Source organism: Zophobas morio, unplaced genomic scaffold (assembly GCF_036711695.1).
Source record: "Zophobas morio isolate AGI-343-1 ecotype UQ-CSIRO unplaced genomic scaffold, CSIRO_AGI_Zmor_V1 ptg000024l, whole genome shotgun sequence".
NCBI classification, from domain to species: domain Eukaryota; kingdom Metazoa; phylum Arthropoda; class Insecta; order Coleoptera; family Tenebrionidae; genus Zophobas; species Zophobas morio.
This window is the reverse complement of record NW_026972129.1, coordinates 10,815,411-10,837,210: the sequence shown is the minus strand read 5'-3', so window position 1 is coordinate 10,837,210 and position 21,800 is coordinate 10,815,411. Positions and strand designations below refer to the sequence as shown.

Below are 21,800 nucleotides of genomic sequence, written 5' to 3'. Positions count from 1 at the left end.
TAGGCTGGTTTTTGACTGACATGTGGGTTCGAGCTGTTTGTACATTGCTTCCTATTTCGAGACCTCTATAAATGCTTTCGGACTAACAGTACTAACCAAACAAACAGCCATTATCCTATATTCTTCCCTATCCTCTCTGCTTTTTTCAAGAGTAGCTTTGATTTTTGTTTCAGAATATTTTATTTTTTGCTTAATGATCACCGCAGCTTACCATATTATACATAATAATCGTTGAAAATACAAAATGTTGTGATTTCGTTGTTGGATATTGTCAGTATGTGTTGTGGAGTATGCTTTTGTAAAAAATTTGATAAGTTATGTGGCTTGTGCGTCTATTACTATTTTGATTCGTATAGGGAATGGTTGTTGAAAAACAGTAAAATTGAAAACAATTGGCATATCCGTATCCGAAGCTATAGAGGATTGAAAGGAGGAAGTGTTGCAAATGATGTGATGTATTTCAGGTGATTGCCATCGTGTCCATCTTGTTTATTGTGCTGTCCACTATCGCCCTAACGCTCAACACCATTCCAAGTATGCAGGTCAACGAGAATGGCAGTTTCCAAGATAATCCCCAGTTGGCAATGGTAGAAGCAGTTTGCATCACGTGGTTTTCGTTAGAGTATATTCTAAGATTTAGCGCTTCGCCAAATAAGTGGAAGTTTTTCAAAGGTGGCCTGAATATCATCGACTTACTAGCCATATTGCCTTATTTTGTTTCTCTATTTCTCCTGGAGACTAACAAAAACGCCACTGATCAGTTCCAAGACGTTCGACGTGTCGTACAAGTGTTCCGTATAATGCGAATTTTGCGAATCCTCAAGTTGGCGCGTCACTCTACGGGTCTCCAATCGTTGGGGTTTACGTTACGAAACTCTTACAAGGAATTGGGTTTGCTCATGTTGTTCCTAGCCATGGGCGTCCTCATATTTTCCAGCCTCGCTTACTTCGCCGAGAAGGAGGAGCCGGGCACTAAGTTCAGCAGTATACCGGAAACGTTCTGGTGGGCTGGCATCACGATGACAACTGTAGGTTACGGAGACATATACCCCACAACAGCGCTAGGGAAAGTTATAGGAAGTGTATGTTGTATATGCGGTGTCTTGGTAATCGCGTTGCCCATTCCTATCATTGTCAATAACTTCGCCGAGTTTTACAAGAACCAGATGAGGCGAGAGAAAGCGCTGAAACGGCGCGAAGCCCTCGAACGCGCCAAGAGGGAGGGCAGCATCGTGTCCTTCCACCACATCAACCTGAGGGACGCTTTCGCAAAGAGCATGGATCTCATCGATGTTATTGTAGACACAGGTGAGTGTCGATTTCTTTCTTGCACGCAGGATCATTCGCATTGCGTGATTTATACTATGATAAATGTCGACTGCTTCGTATCGCGTAACTCGCCACCTGACGATGAGAGTGATTTTCTTTTGCGTGTCTTGGTTTGCACCGCGTTAAGACGATCTCCTCTTCCCCAGGTGACAAGTGTGCCCTGATTGGTGGAAACGAAGACAATCGCAGACACTCATAAGGCGTGTTAAAGCGTAAACCGCGGGACTCGAAAGAGCATGTTCACGCTTGTGTTCAGTTTCATAAGCATTAAATGTATAGAGCACCGTCGTAGGTTAAACTAAGTCGTCACGTTGGTTCTTTATCTAACTGCTTTTCATCGTTTTATAAATGTGTTGACTTGACTTGTGCTGAACATTGTCGAGTGCACGTACGGGCTGTTTCGGGCATTCCCGCATGGCCCGTCGATTGGTGGTGGTCTTCTTGCTGACAGTGGCTGTCTCGCTAGGCCACAATATCTCTCACGTCGATGGTAACAGCACTGAAGGGGAATCGGCCAGCGGACGAAATCCGGCTCAAACGGGCACCGGATGTTATAGAAACTTCGATCATTTCCCTAACAGACATCGACGAAGCAATTCTTCCACAACACCTTGTCTTCCTACCGGCGATGGACCACCATTACCCGCTTCTCCTCTTTCGCAACGTCGCCTGCTGGAACTCGCGCCTCCAGAAGAACAACAAATGCAACAAAACGTTCCGTTGGCACCTCTTGCACAAGACGAAACGCAACTGATCGCGGCTACTCCCAGGGGATACATATCACCAGGGGTAAGAACGTCATTTACGACTTTCTCATACTGACGAGCCAACCAAACCAGACAACACGTACAAAACATGTAAACACATTTTTCGAAAAAAGAATACCTACCTAACACTACAAAAATTGCTTAAAATCTTATTAAGAGCTTAGCTGTAACGCTTTAGCTGTGGTATTTATGTGCTATCAGATTTTAAGCAATCTTTGTCTTAATAACGTGTTTGTACATGCATAATAAAACTGTTGACGTGGTTTGGCCTAATTAACATTATTTTGGCAGTCATTGCTAATATGCTGAGCGTAATTTCTTATACATCAACTGGCTTATTCGAGTTTCCAAAACAGATCAAAATTTTTTCTTCCGTGTTTCTCCTGCTGAAAGGTATCAAAATTTTGACAAACATCACAACTGGCCCAACCAGGATCTAGCACTTGTTTCGATATTTTCATATGTAAGTTCGTGTTTCAGTATAATATTAATTCATTACTGCATTTACTAATCCATTAATGTGCTAAAAAATACTCTTGGTGCAAAAGTGATACATAGGACATAATTAAAATCAAAAGTAGTGTTGAGAGTAACCATCCGGGGTACTTCTTACCCCTCTCCATCCATCTTGTACCACCAACAATCTCGAACGAGGGGTAGTAATGTAGAGGTAGCTGAGTAAACATCTAACTATAAGTCCATTCTCTTTTTCCCGAAACTTAGTTTATCTTATCACTCTATACATTCATTTTTTTACAATTACGAGATTCGTGCATAACTTTAACCATCATGGGTAGATAATCAATCTCGATTACATCAAACAAATAGTTTCATCATTGTTTAAGAACCGGATAATACCTTTTCATGTCTAAATTAACATAAGATAAAATTCCATAGACAACAATATGGCATTTACCAATTACCACTGACACAAATTATCTTCTTCGTCTTTTAATTTTAAACAGGCCGTTTCGACATTAATATAAGTAAGTAGAAAAAAGAAAGTTGACTGGAGACAAAAGTAGATTCGTTTATAAATAAAGTTAATTTGGCTTAGAGTTGAAGAGATAGTGCCAAAAAATGAATATCTTAGAACAAATTACTCTTTCCTAAGCTTTGTTGTGTTACAAAAATAGAAATGTTTGCTCTATGAGTAAAGTAATTGGTGGTCAATCTGCATGATTAATTTAGACGTTATCATTGAAGAATCTACCTTAAGTGTTAATCATACTAATAGAGTTGGTTGGTTATTAAAAGTGCCTACTCGTTCACATGCAACAAACCTTTCCATCAGTGTGATGTTGAGTCAAATTTGATTCATATGCACATAGTGTATATAGTATATATAGAAATTTTTCTATCCATATCTGTCAGGTTTTTAAGTTTAACATCTGCTCTATGCTATGCTACTTTTGTGTTTCAATCTATCTTATAGGCTGACAGCAAAAAATCTGATCCCATGAGGAGGATTGAGAAAGTTGATGAAATTCCTAGCGAATTCGAATGTTGCTTTTGCACCTCGAAGGTAGTATTGCTCTCTCTAATACTTCATTAAAAATGCTTTATTTCATCCAGCTTCAGCTTAGCAATTGTGCTTTAACTAATATAAAAAATTAAACACTTCAAATCTAATAAGAAATGTACTAAATATCCACTAATTCAGTGTATATAGAATTCATTGTGTCGATGTTTCAAAATTTTATAACGAACAGTGAATTACATTTCCAATTCATGTTTTCACCCACGCGTACATATGCAAATTAGGCTACATACAATTAACTTCTCTTATTGCACAACACTTTCTTCGAAAAATTTTTTACAGCAAGAGCGAAGTCGCTGTCATTTCATGATTGCATAATTCTTTTGCATGATGCGTCACTTGCATGAAAGACCTGCATGAAATTCGCATTTGTTTCGTCTGGCCTTTTGAATGTTTCTTTTTTTTAATAGAATTTAGAATAGACTTAAAGTATTGTACCCATATTAATTGTTGAAATTTTGTTGAATGACCTTTCATAATCTACTTGATGGAAATTCCAAAAATAGAAATTTAAACAATCAACCGACTAAATAGAACTGAAAATTATAAATCCTAATTTAATATCGATTGCTAAATCATTGTGAAATTAAATTTTATAGAATGCGGTAAAGGTAATCTAAATGTAAAAAAACCCGACGTACTTTTTATGATAACCACAGTACACACTTACACTGTTCAACAAAATTGATACAAGCGTTATATAATAAAAAAATAGTTTTGATACACATTAAATCATAGGCGCTGATCATGCAGTAGATGCAGTTGAGGCATACAAACCTGTATTATTTAGTTGATTTTTTTTGCTATTTTAGCAAGAAATTACAATTACTTTTTTGTTTCAAAGCAATGTTTTGTGAAAAGAAAGTATCTAAAAATGAGCAAAACGTATCCTTTTGTTCACCGTTCTTTGTGTAAAATATGTCCATAATAAGCACCTACAAAGTTTTTATCAAAGAAGGAATGCTTAAAGAATTACGGAAACGTTTACTCGTGAATGCCGTGATATCGATATAACCAACTAAATGTCACTGTGGTTGATTTTCAGATTTTTAAGAGAAGCCAGTCTTCAACGTGAAAGGAAAAATTTTAGTAAACACCTTCTTTAGTTATATAAATACAGCATTAAAGATCGTAATCAAAAAATATAAAGGGGCCTATCACAAACTCTTGTTACTGAACAGACGATCAATGCAGAAATGTGTACTAGAAACTTAAACAACAGCTGTCGAAATACTACGGTAAATTTAATATTTTCTTTAAATACAAATGTTTTCAGTATATTACACCTTCTGCATGTACTGTATTTATATTTTATGTTAAAAAAATAACAGTGTCCAAAAAAGGAAAAATACGAAAAAATATATACATGATGTAAATATTTATAGTTCTAAATTTTTTATTTGGAAAAATAAACTGGTGAAAGTCGAAACACGAATTTATTATTTATAAAAAAATATAATACACCTGTAATACTTTACAACGAATCTTTAGTTTTTTTCTTGTCTTTTTCATAAAAATTAATTTTGTTGCATAGTTATTTAGTTTCAAAAATAGGCCACTTCAAAACATATATTTTCAGGACTCTTGAAAAACATTTAAAAATGTCATCCAATTTTATTTCTGCAAAATCTGGTCTGTTTTGTGCATCTTTCATATCCTTGAGGATGATATCTAGATGACACTGAAAGATTTAAAACAGAAGCAACTGAACATAAATACTCGTAAAAATATCTCGAATAACGGTCGATTATTTTTAAAACTCTATTAATAATTTAATTTAAAGGTAATTTCGTTAATTAAATTTTAAGCTGTGTTTTGCAAGGTCTGTAAATACGCTTATCTCTTAAATTAGAATCCACTCTCGAAAAAATGGAAATGTAACAACGATGTAGCGGTACACGCAATAATAGTAATTAAACTGCTAAAAATTGCCTGGTTTTGTCCACACTATTTTGTTATTATATTTTGAAACTTCCGAATTTTGTAAAGTAATTGTAAAATTACCACTTAAAAATTGTATTCTAATTATTTAGGAATGCACAAAATTTAGATCCCAATATTTTTAATAAATAACAGACAAGTATGTCAAATTTTAATAGTTCCTCAATAAAATTTAGAGAATCTTATGTAAAATCATGTATATAGTTGTAACATAATATAAATATATTTCAGTTTAAATTTTAGAATATTTTCAAGATGAGTCAGTGAACAGAATACAAACAAATACATATGCCCATTTTTAGATAGTTTAAAATTTTCGACAAATACGTGCAGTAAAGCTTCTTAGTTCACTTGTTTAAAAGTAAGGTTTTGTTTGAATTAGTTGTCCTTTTAAATGCAACTTAGCTTCATATATTTTACGTTTCCTTGGCTAACATTAATTTCAATAAAGCTAACCTTCATCAAGGTAAGATGATAGTCCTTAAAGGTTATTAGATTAGAGCTAACACCAGTGACTAACTGATAGTAAATTCTATGTACTCTAGGTAATTAAAATTCAAATTTACAAAGTTTAGAGTTGTATACTTAAATCTAAACTAAACACCGGTAGGTAGGTATGAAAGTAATTCGTCTCATAAATTTCATGGCATGTTTTACAAGCCTTAACGATCTTATTCTGTAATGGTATAGCTCACAACGCTTATATTTTGCTGAATATTATGTAATAAACCTACATTTGAATAGTTAACAGCCAATTGCATGAATTTTCTCACTGTTAATCATTTGTCTACCAACCACTTATTTACAGAAATATAGATTGCTGCTACAAGGACAGACAGTAAAGAGTGGACTGGAAAAACTTTAGTGCACCTCAAAGTACGGTTGCTCTTAGTGCACGGATTAAGTTAAAATCTGAGCGAGTGATGGAAACGATGTGCATTTTCTTGATTGCTTTTAGTTATGAGGTCTAGACAATTCGTTGCTTTGAGAACGTTTTCAATGCACTTATTCTGTCTGGTTCGGCGCCTGTGGTTAAAATGACAATACTAACAACTGTAGAATACACATCTTCTCCCTTGATTTTTCACATCGTGTTTATTTGGTGTTTTACGTTCTTTCTTGTGTTGAGTGTGTGATTTAGTTGTTTTTTATTTGATTTTGTATAAAATCCGGTGACCCATGGGGGTCGAGATGAAAAATGGTCAATAAAATCACGGTTGTGAAATTGAGCCTGGTGCTGCGTTACAGGAATGTAAACCTGGAAGATGCCATGGAGAATGTATTCCACTTCACACCAAAAGCGTGTAGTGATGTTTCCATAGCCCCACTTTCATACTTGTACACAGGTGAGTTCACCTTACAGGCAGGTATCGTATCGCGGAACTGTTGATGATGCCAAATTCACCGGGTCATTCATCAAGTGTTGTCGGAAATTTAATTTGGACATCACTACCTGCTGAGTTGATTTGGTGGAGCTGTTTGAACGGATTATCAAGTTTTATATCTGATGATTCTCCGACACTATCTACACAAAATAAAGTTGACCGCACAGAAATGATCAGATATATTACTACGTATGGCAACAATACCATTTATACCACCCAAATCGATGCTTATTAAATTTCCTGTAAAATATACGTACAACTTTATTCATTTAACTTTTTAATACAATGCAGACAGAGAGATAGAGAGGTGTGAAATTTTAAGTTCTATATGTCACTAAAATTTTTTAATTAAAAATACAGAAAGTGTTCGGATTATGGTTTCACTTGTACTTTTATATATAAATTCTCGTTTGGTCCTTGCCGACTGCGTGAACTTATTATTGAAAACTTTTTTTTTAAATATACAAAAGCGCACTTAGCAGGATACTGCAGGTTTTCATTATAAAACTAATCTCTTACATACCTACACACACACACACACACACACAATAAAGAAATACAAATGTTATAAGTAAATCAAATTACTTTACCACTAAAATGGAGTTTTACGAAAAATTATGTAATTAAGGCTGTTGCTACGCTGGAATCGAAGGGGAACTAAGCTTACTGTGCTTAAACAATAAATAATAATTGTTGTTTTATTCTAAGCATATTGCTTGTTGAGAATGTTCCATGATTTTTAAAGAGGAAGGATTAAACTATCTTTACGAAGTAATAATAAATAAGTTGATCGAAATATTTGTGTACAATTTAATGCCAAGTTACAAAATAGTTGTACTTCAGAAAATTTTTTATTTACTATAAACGTTGTTTTATCCTTTCTACTTCAACATTATGTCAATCAATTTTACACGTAGTCACTACCAAGCATCATTTTATCATTGATTCGTAGCTTGTTTGCTTCATCGTAGCAGCAATCTTCATTTGTGAACAATTTTTATACTCTCGATTGATTCTTTCGGCTAGGCTATTTTATTCAGTTAGAAAGCTTGGCAATAAACATCATAGTTACAAATATGTACTGATATAAGATTCTGTCTAAAATTAATATTAGTATAAGTATTTTTAAAGCAAGTTTCTGGAAGTTAATAAACCCATAGGAACATTTTTACGTGGAATTTATCAATACTAATAACTTATACAAAGTAAATTTTTCATCTGTCATGATCCTATTAAGTGCAATTTCTCTTAGTTTGTCAAAATTTATGAAAACTTGATTAGTATGGATTAGTTATCTTATTTACTTATAACAAGTCAATCGCATTAAAGAAATCAAAAAGTTAGTTAGAATTGTACATTTATTATTTTCGTTACAGACGAATTGTATCTTTTCTTATGATGAGGGTTATCGGGTGATACCGTGGTCGTGGCGGTTATACTTTTGCACTTAGTAGTTTCATCTCGGTATCGACATCAGGGTCAACTTTACTTTCAAGTACAAAGAATCATTGTCTACCCCAAAGTCAACCAATTAAACATCACTCTTACACTATTATTATCAAAAAACTTGCCGTCTCCTATGTCATCATCTGCTTTAAGGGACTGATGCGTGAATCGATATACATATAGGTATATATGCATGTAGCTAAATTCATCAATAATATGCATTTGCAATGTTACCGCTACTACTGCAGTACAAATACTAACAAGGCTTATTTCATATGCGTAACACATAGCCGGTATGTTAGAACTATTTAGTGATGTGTGGAAAGTATCCGTAAGTTGATGAATTGAAGAGTTGAGATGAAATACCGGGGTATTTCATTTCAACTCTGACGAATACATGAAAGAAGTATGGGCTTAATCCCTATGTTCAGTTTTAAAATACACATATCAATGTATTGGAAGAATGCAACCAAAATACGAGTATATATACTTGATTTTGTAAAGTAAAAAACTCCAAAGTTGTAACTGAAATGAAGTTAATTAAAACACTGGGTTTTCTTCTGCAAAGCATAATACGTTTAACTTCTTTTCTTCAGTTAAAACATCTTTTGTTTTATTTCTTTAGTAGTGTGTATACTCGGCGCATCGAGTATTATTTGCATTTACTGCTTTTTTTTAAATTTACTTTTTACTTCCCGAGCGTAAGCGAAGCAATTATTGTAATCGAGTCGTTCGGCTGACTCTCTATTTTTATGTTTTCTCAACCCTTCATGGCCTCTAGAGTACGAAGAAATAGGTGTTCCGTTTCCGTCTGTCTGTCTGTCTATTCGTCTGTATGTCTGTCTGTCTGTCCGTTTGTCTGCCGTCTATTGGGATTTTCATTAGACAGATAATCTCTGAAAGTATTGGGCCGATTGTTGTCAAATTTTATTTTTATATTAGGAATATCATAAAACGTTAACCAAAATTTGTCTAATCATCCCATCAATAATTCGATGACGTCACTTCAAAATTGTTCATAGTAAATGGGTTTTAAATTGCATAAAATTACATAGTCCTACACATGTAATTTACGACTCCGTGTTGAGTTTTTACCCGAAATTTGTGGAGAAAAAATCAAAATTATAAAACAGCATTTTGCAATTTAATTTTGAATCTGCACAACGGAATGCTTTGAAATCTTGTAGATGTTTTAAAGTTATGATAGGCATGATAAATTTTTAATCAAAATGTATTTACTTATCCCCCTAAAAAATTGATGACGTCATCTTAAAATTTTGCCGAATAAATTCTACCGAAAATGTGCAAAATATGATGAGATTTTACTTGTGATTTATCAGTCCATTCATATTTTTTAGATTTGCTTAAACATGTGGCTCAAAAGATTAATGAATAAGTCAATTTATTTTATTGATTAAATCAGGAACGGCTCACTCTATTTTCCCAGAAAATTTTGGGAATATAATACTGTTATTTTTAGTATTGCACTGCACCAATCCAAAGTAATGTAAAGAAAAAACTCAACTCAAAAATGTTTCGTTGTACTTTAGGTGTGAAGGAAGTTTTGTCGAAATAACTTTCGACCAGTTTTTTAAAGTTGAACATAGGGATTCTTTTTTTCATATGTTAGAGTTAAAAATGCCCCGATATGATATAGTATATGATACATATATTTGAATTCGATAAAAGTTTTGTGATATCAACGATTATTTCCATAAATTTAAAAAATTTGGATATAGAGATTTTTCCTGTGAATCCGAAATGAGTTTCAAAGTTAATAACTGGGTTGTATTACTTTTAGAAATATATTTATGTCGCAGTATGAGAAAATAGTACATTGTTTTACGTGGATTAAATGTATCACTTTGTGTGCCAGCTTGGGAGTGTGCACGACAACTACAAGTGATCTAATTCCACATACTTTATTTTTTCTCTAAAAAAAAAACATGGTATACTTTTATAAAATTTGAATAAAAAATATCTACTACTATATGCATGTTTTTCCTTAAAAAACACATTTATTTCAGACAAAACGTAAATGTTAAATTCGAATTAACGACTTCATATTGTACAGACGACAAATCATCAAATACGCAATTAAGATATAACTTTGAAAAATAGATTAACTCTCCTTCTTTCCGCCCCGACCTCTTAATTCTTCCAGAAATGCTTTTATTCTTTGAAAACGGACATTTAATATAAAGTGTAAAAATAATAAATTTGAACTAACGAACGACCATCGGTTGTTGTTTCATCTTTTTTGCATTTCTTTGAATTCGTAGGAGTAATAATCACTTTCTGTGGATTTTCTGTAACTACTAGAGTCAGTATGTTCGTACCTTAACCCTTCCAACTAGCCACAAAAAGTAACTCTTAGGTCTTATAAAAAAGCCTGACCTGACCTGACCTGACCTAGATGAACAACTGTTTTGTTGTCAAAGTACAGTATTATGATTATAGAAATATAGGATTTTAAAAGGATGCCAGAAAAGATATAGTATGATATATAAAATTTCTAATTCTGACGTGCCCTGAAAACATCTGCATTGGTTGCCAAAGTAGAACATTATATGATTATGGGAATATAAGACTTTAAATGAATGCCAGAAAATATTCAGTATGATAAACACAATTTCTAATTCTGACGTGCCCTGAAAACAACTGCATTGGTTGCCAAACTAGAATATGATTATTGGAATCTAGGACTTTAAATGAATGACTCTTTAAGAAATGTGTCATGCGAAGGCTCTGCTATGAAGGAAATAATTAGCACACACATAATATATCTTGTTACTCCATACAGAAGTTGTGCATCTGATTTTACTGTGTCTAAAGACGGCTTCTAAAACTACTGAAAATTGATAGAAATTATAACTCATTTGACATCCGAATTATTAAGAGCAACAAATCTACAAAAAATAATTCCATCTTCCCACTCATGACACTGATTTGAAAAATTTGTCCCTGTTTCAGACTACTGGTACACATGAAGTGCAATTTTTTTATTATACTCGTACATTCAGTGTCCTTTTTCTACATTTTAGTGCAAACTTATCTTCAATAAAAAGTATTATGACTGTTATCTTCTCACTCTCTCTCTCTCTCATGTCTCGTCAGATCATAGCAAAAAAAAAAAATTAAGTGAAGTTTTGCGTTTCCGTCTGCGGTCTGCCTGCTGGAGATGAAACAATGATAAATGTTCACATTTTAAAACCCAGCTCGTTAAAAAGTCATTTCAGTTTTATGGTCATTTATCAAACATCAAATCTAATGTTTTATCCGTGATTTTTGTCTTGTAGTCACTTATTTCTAAAGTATGAGTTTAACTAAAGTATTCATAATGGTAATGATCAGTAATCTTTTTTTTTAATTTGATCAATTGAACCGATTTGTTTAATTATAAGCCCGAATTTTGAAATAAATCTCTAGAGACCGTGGAATCTGTACTGCATTATTTTTAATGACAGTGAATTTAATTATCTATTGATATGGTTGGTGCACGAGAAAATGGTATGCCAAAATGTTATTAATTTTTCTTTTGAATTTTTGTTATATTTTGGTTTGGTTTAGATTTATGTTCACACAGCACACAAACAAAACTCTTCAAATAAATGAGTCGACAAAATGCATAGGCATGTAAAATTTTTGTAAGGAGGTTAGTACTTAATATTTTAGATTAAAAACATGCACGCTACGCTGAGTTAGGGTCACCCCAGTGCACGCACGGATACAATTTGAATATCCCGTTTATTATTGGCTTATGGCTACACGATGCACGTGTAGATTTAGACTTCATGTAATTGTTCTAATGTTGTACAATTAGATTAATTATAATTTTACTAAGTTGAATAAAAACTTGTGATAACATGTATACTTAACGTTTTCCAGGTCAGCAGCAAATACTATTTACGCTTGTTCGATTTCAGCAGCAAGCAAAGAATTTTTCAGATAATTTTAATTTTGCTAAATCCAGAGAGTGTTTTTGTTGAAAAAAACAATCACGTTAAAATTTTTCTTGGAGAGATATCATACCATATCTTTTTATTAAAACAAATTATAAATTATAGTGGATTACATTCTTTTTGTTACAAAATTTATACGTATGGTTAAAATATGTAGACAGACGCTAAGTATTTTGCTAACTTGCGTGTTTAGAGGCTACGTTTTCGTGACAAGTGATTCAGGACTTAGATTTGACTAGATTATCTAAAAAACCAAGCGAGTCAATCTTTTCGTGAATATCTGTTTTATTTATAAAGGAACATATACAAACCAAGTTGAAAGCACAATTTACACCAGTTATTCTGTCAGTTTTCTTCTATGTGGTTTACAATATTGAATAGACTAATCGTAGATCAAACAATTTTTTTTGTATATTGAAAACATCAGGATTGATTGTTGGGTGGCATTATCAAAATTATTTTTTTGCTAAAAAATGACTTCAATACGGTTGTGAACCAGCCGGATTTTTATAACCTATTTATTTACTCGAAATTTGTAAAAGCATGATTTATTGAAAATGACTCCATTTTTTATTTATTTATAGATTCATCTTAAAGACATATTAAACTTCTGTAGTAGTCCTTTGTTTCACTTCTGATTTGCCAGTTCATGAAAATGTTAAACTATCGAGCCAAGTTCTCGGAACTGCACATAAGACACTTCCTTCTCATAAATCTTTAACAATGAACCAACAGTTCTTCATTAACCTAATTTGATCACGGAAGAAGTCTCACTGAACTCAATAAAATGAAATGTATTTAAATCGCTTCGGAAACGTTTTAGGTGCAGCAGCATAGTGAACCATAAAATCAATACTAAACAGATCCATTGAGAATACTTTAAATGTAAAATTCGTTGTTACAAAACTTATACACTCTAAGAAAAAGTAGAAGTTTAATCAAATTTGAAGTTTCAGTTTTAATAGATTATATTACAGTAAATGATAAACTTTTATTACGTATCTATATGTGCACGAAGTTATGTGTATGCTCGACTAATACACTATTTTTAAATAAATTTAACAAAATTTTCTTATCTTATTCATAACTTTACCACTCATTTTACCCTAGGAACATATCCAAGAGGACAATTATATTTAAGATTGTGGCTTGCTTGTGTTGATTAAGCAACACGTACTTCATTCGCTACACTTTTATTTTTTTTTAATTCTTATTTCGAAGTTGTTTGAAACCTAAATTAAGCAGTGGTTTTAATTAGCAAAGTTTTCGTAGTCGGGACCTGCAACAAAATAAAGCATTCTGTATTCAAAATAAAGTGAAACCGAAAATAAACAAAATTGAATTCATTGTGTGGACCAAATTTTATTCAGAAAATTCATTTGTGAAAAACGATAAACATGTAAATAGTTTTAATGTAAGTTTTTTTTATAGATAAATGAGATTCTAAAGCTTTTGGTATAATATCTACTGTTTATTAAAATTTTGAAATTGTATAAATACTTTATTGTTTAGTTGTTTAATCTACTAACTACAATTTCAGTCTAGTTGAGATAAACAGAAAGATTATTGTTATAATTAAATTTAATTTCATAAGAATAGTTTATGTTTCTCTCATTTAAGGAGGTGTCGTTGCATAACTAATTATTACTGCTTTTTCAACATGATACCACTCTCAATGACAAAAAAATTAAACTAGTATGCACTGTGATGAGTACGTTTCTGCTATTATTGTAGAAAATTATGATTTCGTAAAATCAAACTTTATATATAGGTATTACCATAAATATATATTAACTGAGTAGATATACTCACTAAATTTTACATTTATATTGCTAATTATTTGGTCTACAAGTCTATCGAAGATTTTTAAATGACTTGTAACATTGTCAACAACTTTGAAAACAGATGAGTGTTGTCTTTAGGCGCAAGGTGTTACGACTGTTAGCTCAATGACAACAACTCCAGATTTGGTGAATTTCAGCACTCGATAACATTATTCTTCACGAACTCTGTATCAGATCTAAATTTATGGCTTTTGTTCTCAACTGATGTGTTTACAAATTTTATTATTTATTGACTACTACTAGACACTTCTGAACAAAATATGAACTCCAAATAAGAGAAGTGGCAGAGTTTGAGTTAGGTTCTTTAAAAATTTATTTGTTGAAAACGTATCAAATAAAAATAATTTTCCATACCCTTCTTTGAAAAGCTACAACTTTATTCAGTCTTTTCCAGAACTTATGCAGCTAAATGTTTCTTTTTGCTTAACAACCTTATGCTTGGCAAACAAAAATGCTAATAATTTTGTGGTGATGGCTACTATAACGCAAACCAGAGAAAATATCTAGCTTGAAAATAGCGTCAGTGGTAATAACCGATAGTGGTATAGTAATATTTTTCTTGCCGGCGCCAATATTGTCGTATTAGTTATCAGATCTAGGTTTTACCGGCGCCGTTGTTCATTACACTAAAAATAGGAGGCACTTTTGCGATAGTAAATTAAATTTATGTAAAACAACTAACTTTTTGTTTTCCATTAAAACTGTTACCAACAAATTTCAGTGAAGTAATCAAGCAGAAAATGTTTGAAATGTTGTTGAATGAGTTTAGACCACGGTGTTTAGCTATTAATAATACATTGTTATAAATTCATTAAAGTTTTTTCGGTTGGTAATAAGTTTGAATGAAAAAGTGGAATTTGTTGAGTGCGTGAAGCGACTAATTCTTACGTACCAGTTGATAAATATATATATAATGTATAAGCATGATCGAATTTATTAATCTTGATTACAACTAACATGTGAGAAATAACCTTTATGTAAAGAAGTAACTGAAATACTGATAAAAGTGCTACGTTTTCTAATGATACAATAAAATTATATTTAACTAGTTTAAAGCTTTATAATAATTTTTAACACTTTATCTTCCATACATGAACGTAAATGTTTAACACAGTAATTATTTTAATGTTTTGTTGACTTATTGTTATGCTGTTCACTAAACGAATTTAGAGAACTTCTGTTCTCGTTCGACTTTCAAAGAAAAAGAACGATAGTTAAATTATACCTTAAATTTACGTTTAAAATATGTCGGTATAATGGTGAGTGAATTAAACTAAACTGGTTTAAACCAGTAAATGCATTCTTAGAACTGAGTGGACCTTTGTCAGTGGACATTAGCTACTATAGCAACGGTATGTGAAAGTGAAAGATAACACAGTATTAAATATGGTAGATTTGAGCTCTTATATTTCCGATTTATATATTCAGTTGCTTTATAATACAGTGTCCAAAGATAAAATTTTATAGGTACTTGATAATACTAGATCGTAATTTTCAGATTTTTATAGCGTATAAGGGCAAACACGCTGTTGATATATCTGGAGAACACCGTTCAAAATAAAGACAAGTTAGAAACATTAAAACAGTCTTTGCAAGCTATTTGAAAATTATAGTAGCATGACATTTTGCATGAAATTAGAACTAGATATTTATTTGCGAAGTGGCAACGTTAGTAACATAGTAATATTTTGCACATCTATCTTCATTCTACCAGAAAATACATAGTTAATATGTTATACATGTTACCTAAAAACTGGTGTAAAATATGTGCAGTTATAGAGGTTATTCAAAAAGTAAGTTCCATTTTGGTTTTTTACGTGCGTCTCAGTGCTGTTTTTTTTTATCGACTGAGAAATCAGATACATGATTATGTTAAAATAGAGTCGTGTTTGCATTATATAAGGAAAGTTAAACATGCTTAAGTTTATCAGATTTCCCACCTAAGGCATTCAGCTATTAATTATTTTTTGATGGTTTATCATTAAAAAGCGAGCAAACAAAATATTAAAAACATTTTACACATATTTTTGAAAATAATCGTTTCCTTGTTATCTACTCTCATCGCAGTCAGGATATTAACATAACTTATTCCATCATCGTTCTTGCATTTGAATTTTGTAGTTAGAATTGACATGAAACTTATAACTCTGATGTTAACATATTATAAAGCTTGCGCAACATTTGTCATTCATCAAGAGACTGAAATTAATTTCTGAAACACATTTATAGTGATGTATATTTCTAAATGGGCTAAAGAAAGGGCGAAGTAAATGCTCTTTTACCAACAAATTTGTCGTTTAAAAAAGGAAATCTAGCGGAATTTACTTTTTGGATAGCCTTCGTACACATTATAGAATTAATTTTTTGTACAATCACCTTTGAGTCTTTCAAATCGATTTAATGTAGGTGAAATTACGTCGACCTTTAATAACAATAGTAAACCTAGGTCATAAATTATAAAACCACCAACACCGCCCTCTAATCGAAAAAATCAACTGGCAACACTGCGCACGTGATAAAGGTAATAAATCACTGTCAGAAATGTTAGGTAATAGCGACGTGATTATTGAAAAATTTTTCATCAGTTTTTCAGCCATCCAATTATTCTAAATGTTTCTATCTCAGCACGAAACACTATAAATACATAGTTGGTGTACTTTTCCTTGTAATTTCGAAAACTATTTGACGATTTTTTAATTAAATACAATAGTTACACCTACTACTTCAATATTCCTTTATTTTCCTTCGCCGTCATTTAGAATGAATATAATTCCAAATAGTTAATTTTAAAACTTCCTTTTTTATGATAAAGTACGATTTATAGAAAAACATAATTCCTCACTTAGAATGTGTTTCAAACTTGTGTTTAACATTTGAAACCTATGCTATTACTTTCTAGTTGTATAAAATAAAAATTTCCATTACAGAATTTTCAGTGTAAATTCCTAATAAGTTCTATTCAAAACTTGTGTGGTATCGAAACTGTCCAAGTTTTTACAATGTATTTGTTGCTGACCATGAAAATCAACCCCATCTGGAAGCTAATTCGAGCAAACCCCTCAGGATTTCAAAGAATTTGTTGACGCGGAAAACTTGATGCCTCTGCCGACAAGTGACTTCCGCAATCCCGTCTGTCTGGAAATGAGGACGTTGAAAGCAGAACAAGTCTACAATAATTTCGGTGAGGTAGATATCAAGCAGAAAAATATTAACAACAATAACGGCGACTTGGCAAGCATGGATAGTTCGGATACATTTGCAAGCTGTACGACGCACCCCTTCAACTCTCAGGGAGATCTCACATCCGACATTGTTGATCCCTCATGTGTAATAGACAGTAATCTTTATGTAAATCCCTTGGATAAAAGCGGGGATAACAGTCCGGTTACTCCGGCGCCCGGAAGAACTGGAGGCGTCAAAAAATCCGCTTCCGGAGATACGGCACTTAGGAGCTTGGGAACATCACCCATGGAGGAGGCGTTCAGGGGATTTGGGCCATTGGACAGGGGTAGTCGAGTTAGCCTGAACGACTCGCCTTTACCTAAAAGTAGAAGAACAAGATTCCAACAGGTAAGTTCTTTTAAGGTCTTTGCTATTCATTGAATATTTTGTGGGTCACTGGTGAATTTAGGGCTGGCCTGAATCGACGGAGATACACCGAGCTTCTGACTATATCTATCTGTTAGATATAACCTGTGTAAAAAATGTATTTCTGACTTTAGCTGAATGCTTTCTTCAGACAAATGAACTGATCGATGGTGAGCACTAATTTTGTTCAAAATAATATCCACTTAACTTAACAAGAAAAATCGTCTCATTTTATAAGTTTCATTCTACTGAAAATTTAAATAATAAGTGCAGGCTGACATTTAAAAATCATTAATTAAGTAACACTTAAAGTTCATGCTAGAGTGTTTATAGTTGCATATATGTATTTATGGAAATCAACTTTAGTGATAACATTTCTGCTGTTGTAATAAAATGCCGCGAATGGATCACAGGGGTGGAATTACCATGGTCGTTGTCTCCGGAACAGATACGATTCGCAATTCCTTTTTATTTTTCAAACTGTCGATGTGTCCTTGACTACTTCGACGATTTTGAACCATTAGATATGCTATTTAATTCTCATATCTTCATCATCATCATTCGTGTCAGTCAACAATAATGCAGATTTTTTTTTCTTCTAAATAATACATTTTCATTTTCGTAAAAAATAAAGAGTCGAGAGCCGGTAGTGAATGATAGCCGAAGTGGGCTATACTTCCAAAGAATATCAAAAGAATGATGTAGAACCTCGATGAGATAAATCTTAATAATGTGTCCTTTTTGGTTTTGATAGTACCGGCGAGGCAAGACCCTAACATCTTTCAACAATCAGCTGATCAATTCTTATATTATACAGGGCCTATCAATCCCCATTATAACAGCGAGATAATTAATAAATTTAATAATAAATTAGCATTTAAAAAATCAATTCCTTACTCCATAAAAAGTTCTCATTAGGAGGGTATAGTATATTTCGAATCGTGTCGAATTTTCTGTTGTCCATCTACTCTTGCTCTATCTGTCACTCTTTTTAATGTCAGTAAAATTCCTTTTACCTCCAATTCTGCCATTGCTCTACACAGCGCATTCCGCTTCATTCTGTCTTAGGCATGTTGGAAATCAATGAAGGCTATAACTATCTCAAGTGCATATACACCTGATTTTCAGCTTGAATTTATGTATGGTGAATATCCACCACTGATCTTCCACTCTTAAATTCATTCTAACATTCTCATATTACTCTTTTCCTTTTCCATATTACTTTATTTTGATTTCCGTCGCCGACACCTTGCACACCAGATTTACCAGTGATATCCCCTTATAGTCGGTTCTTTCTCCGTGCTTTCTTTCTCCACGAACATATTTTTTTTAACAGAGAAATTTGAATTTTCAGAATCAAATACTTTGCTAAAGGGACGATGACTAGTTTAATAAATCAACAAGTGTGTCTGAAACCTAATGTCCTTATAGTCACACTAATCTCTGAAAGGTCTACATTCTTTTCTCCTTCTGAGTTAACTCTCTTTAGAAGTCCAGCGTCAGTGAATGTTTCGAAAGCCACCTTTACTATAGGTGGCGCATTAAAATACGGACTATTAACTTTCGGTTATCAACGGTTCATTTTCATCTGGCTTATTTCAAGTGATATAATGAAAATGACACTTGCTGTTCAGGAATAATTGTTACAAATTTTTTGGAATTTTCGTAAGATAGTGACGCTTTTTCGCATAATTTAAAAAAAAAAAAATTCCAAAATATCTTCATGGTCCTTTGTGTTTGGTTCCACTTTAAGAACTTGATATTGCAAACAACCATTACTTTTGTACGGTTATCATTGAAATAATCATTTTAGTCAAGATTATTTTTACAATATTTTTCGAATGTAACCTTTAACGTTAATTACTATTACAAGAAAAAATATATTGATTTATCAGTTCAAAAAATAAATAAAAGTTTTAAACGGATTTTAAGCCTACGAAGAAGGCAACAATAAATAAAAACATACTAAAATCGATATTATCCCAATAGTGTCGGTAAGTTCGTCCGGCTGTTAGGGTCACATCGCCAGAAGTTTAACAAGAAGTTTAAAGTTGGCAAACGTGACAAAATTAACAAAACTTAAATAAAACTTAATGTTCGCATCACTCATAGGAGAGACACAGCCATGCATTAAAATAAATTTGACAATAATCACCCTCTAATTAATAAGAACGAAATTCAACCATTTTTTTCTCAATCATTGAAATTTACACGACTGATTACACAGCGATTATGTACAAAATAATTCCGGCGCAACTTAGCTGGACTCTGTCTTGACTCAACTAGCTGAATAATCATCGTTCCCGAAGGTGGCCTCTATTTAAAGCCACACTTCCCTTCTAGAAGTTCCGCAGTCGAGGTCTTTCTGGATTGCCCATCGCGACTTCCGCTTGCAGGCATTTCTTTAGCGAACGCTGCCCGGCCGCCGTTATACTAGAACCCACAGGCGTATGGGTTTCTTTCGTAACAGTATTAATACCACATTTTGCTATTACTGTTAAATTATCGTAAAAAGATTTTGTAGTGTTAAAATTTGGTTTTCAATGATCTGTACCACAAATTGGTAGTACATATTTCTTTAGACGGAATTCTAATAATGTTAAATAATTAAAAATTAAATAAGTGCAAGTTCAGACTTTACTTGAATCAGCTGTTCAATATGACTTAATACAAACTGAAAAATTGTCCTGAAGAGACAGTACTTTTCTCTCCCTTTGAAAACTTACAAGTGTCTCCTTGAACTGTACTATAAAACTTGATAGGCTTATTAAGCGTTAAAAGTAATTAATCAAAATTTAATTAAAAAGAATTTCGCCTGGCGGAGAACGAACCCCAATCTCCCGCGTGGCAGGGGGAGACACTGACCGTAAAACTAATGACAACTCGTTTTTAACATGGTTATATAATCGATATCACAGATGTCATATTTTTTATGTTATAATTACCAAATTACTGATATTAAAAAACAGAAGTAAAAAATAAATGGATTATGAAGTCGATGATAAAAGAACATGCAACACTGCAAGCAAAACAAGACTTAAGGTACTAAGCAAAATTTTTGGTAGCGATGAATAGACGAATTCTGACAACTGCTACATTCTTGTTATTCCATTCTCCATTAACAAAATACAACTCTGACGTAAGACGAATAATAAAAGCCATATAAAAATGTGTCCACTGAATTTTTATTAAAAATACCAAGTTTATATTCAAAAGCTACTTTCTGCCTATAATAGTATTTCTTTTACATTTTTACTAACGCTTTGTTAGGAAATAGCCAATTTTGACAACTTTGGGCTTAAACAATAATATTTACCAGCTTGCAAACCATGTATCTAATACATATACCTACTTACTTCAAAAAGAAAAATACCGTTTCAAAAAAATTTTTTCAAATGTTATCACTTATGAAGGAATAGAGTTCAAAGTATTTACTTTTTCTGAAACAGTCGTTCACAGATTAGATTGAAACTACTTAAAATTATTACACATGAGCTGTCATTACTCTTTCCAGTTGCGTGCAACTTTAAATTTATGCGAATTACGTAACTTTAAATCGATTTTATTTATCTTAGTTGTTCAACAGAACGCATACTTTCGCTATCCACTTTAAAGAATATTTACGTTTATAAAGTGCTCTACTCTGTTAACCGGTTTACATTTTCAAAATATTTTCTACTTATTAATGATAAATTACAAGAAGAGCAAAAAGCGATTAATTTACTGCGATAAATATTTATGAATTTCGCAAAAATAATATAAAACAAATTTTATTCGTTACCATGTACAACATGCTCGACGATAGACCGGCACAAAATAATCCATCTCCGTCAGTTCTAACTAAACATATTTTCAAAATAATATTTTTCGCTGACAGCAGCGAGTGATTGATAACAATAGCTGGTCATCCATTGTGATACCTGTGAAATCAATACAACACACCCGCCTAATATTTCAACAGCGTGTTCATTTACCGGTCGCAATTATTGTCTCGTATT

The 21,800-nt window shown here is 32.6% G+C and overlaps 1 protein-coding gene across 4 annotated transcripts in view; it reads left to right on the top strand.

Moving 5' to 3' along the window:
• Window positions 1-21,800, top strand: part of Shab (Shaker cognate b) — a 124,975-nt gene that overhangs the window by 71,493 nt on the left and 31,682 nt on the right. For 3 of the 4 annotated variants that reach the window (XM_064064794.1, XM_064064797.1, XM_064064795.1), the window contains 4 exons: window positions 465-1,308; window positions 1,796-2,118; window positions 3,532-3,621; window positions 17,278-17,784. In XM_064064794.1, coding sequence (XP_063920864.1) covers window positions 465-1,308; window positions 1,796-2,118; window positions 3,532-3,621; window positions 17,278-17,784 — 1,764 coding nt within the window. The remainder of the gene's footprint in view (window positions 1-464; window positions 1,309-1,795; window positions 2,119-3,531; window positions 3,622-17,277; window positions 17,785-21,800) is intronic. The other variant, XM_064064796.1, reaches the window with a different exon arrangement.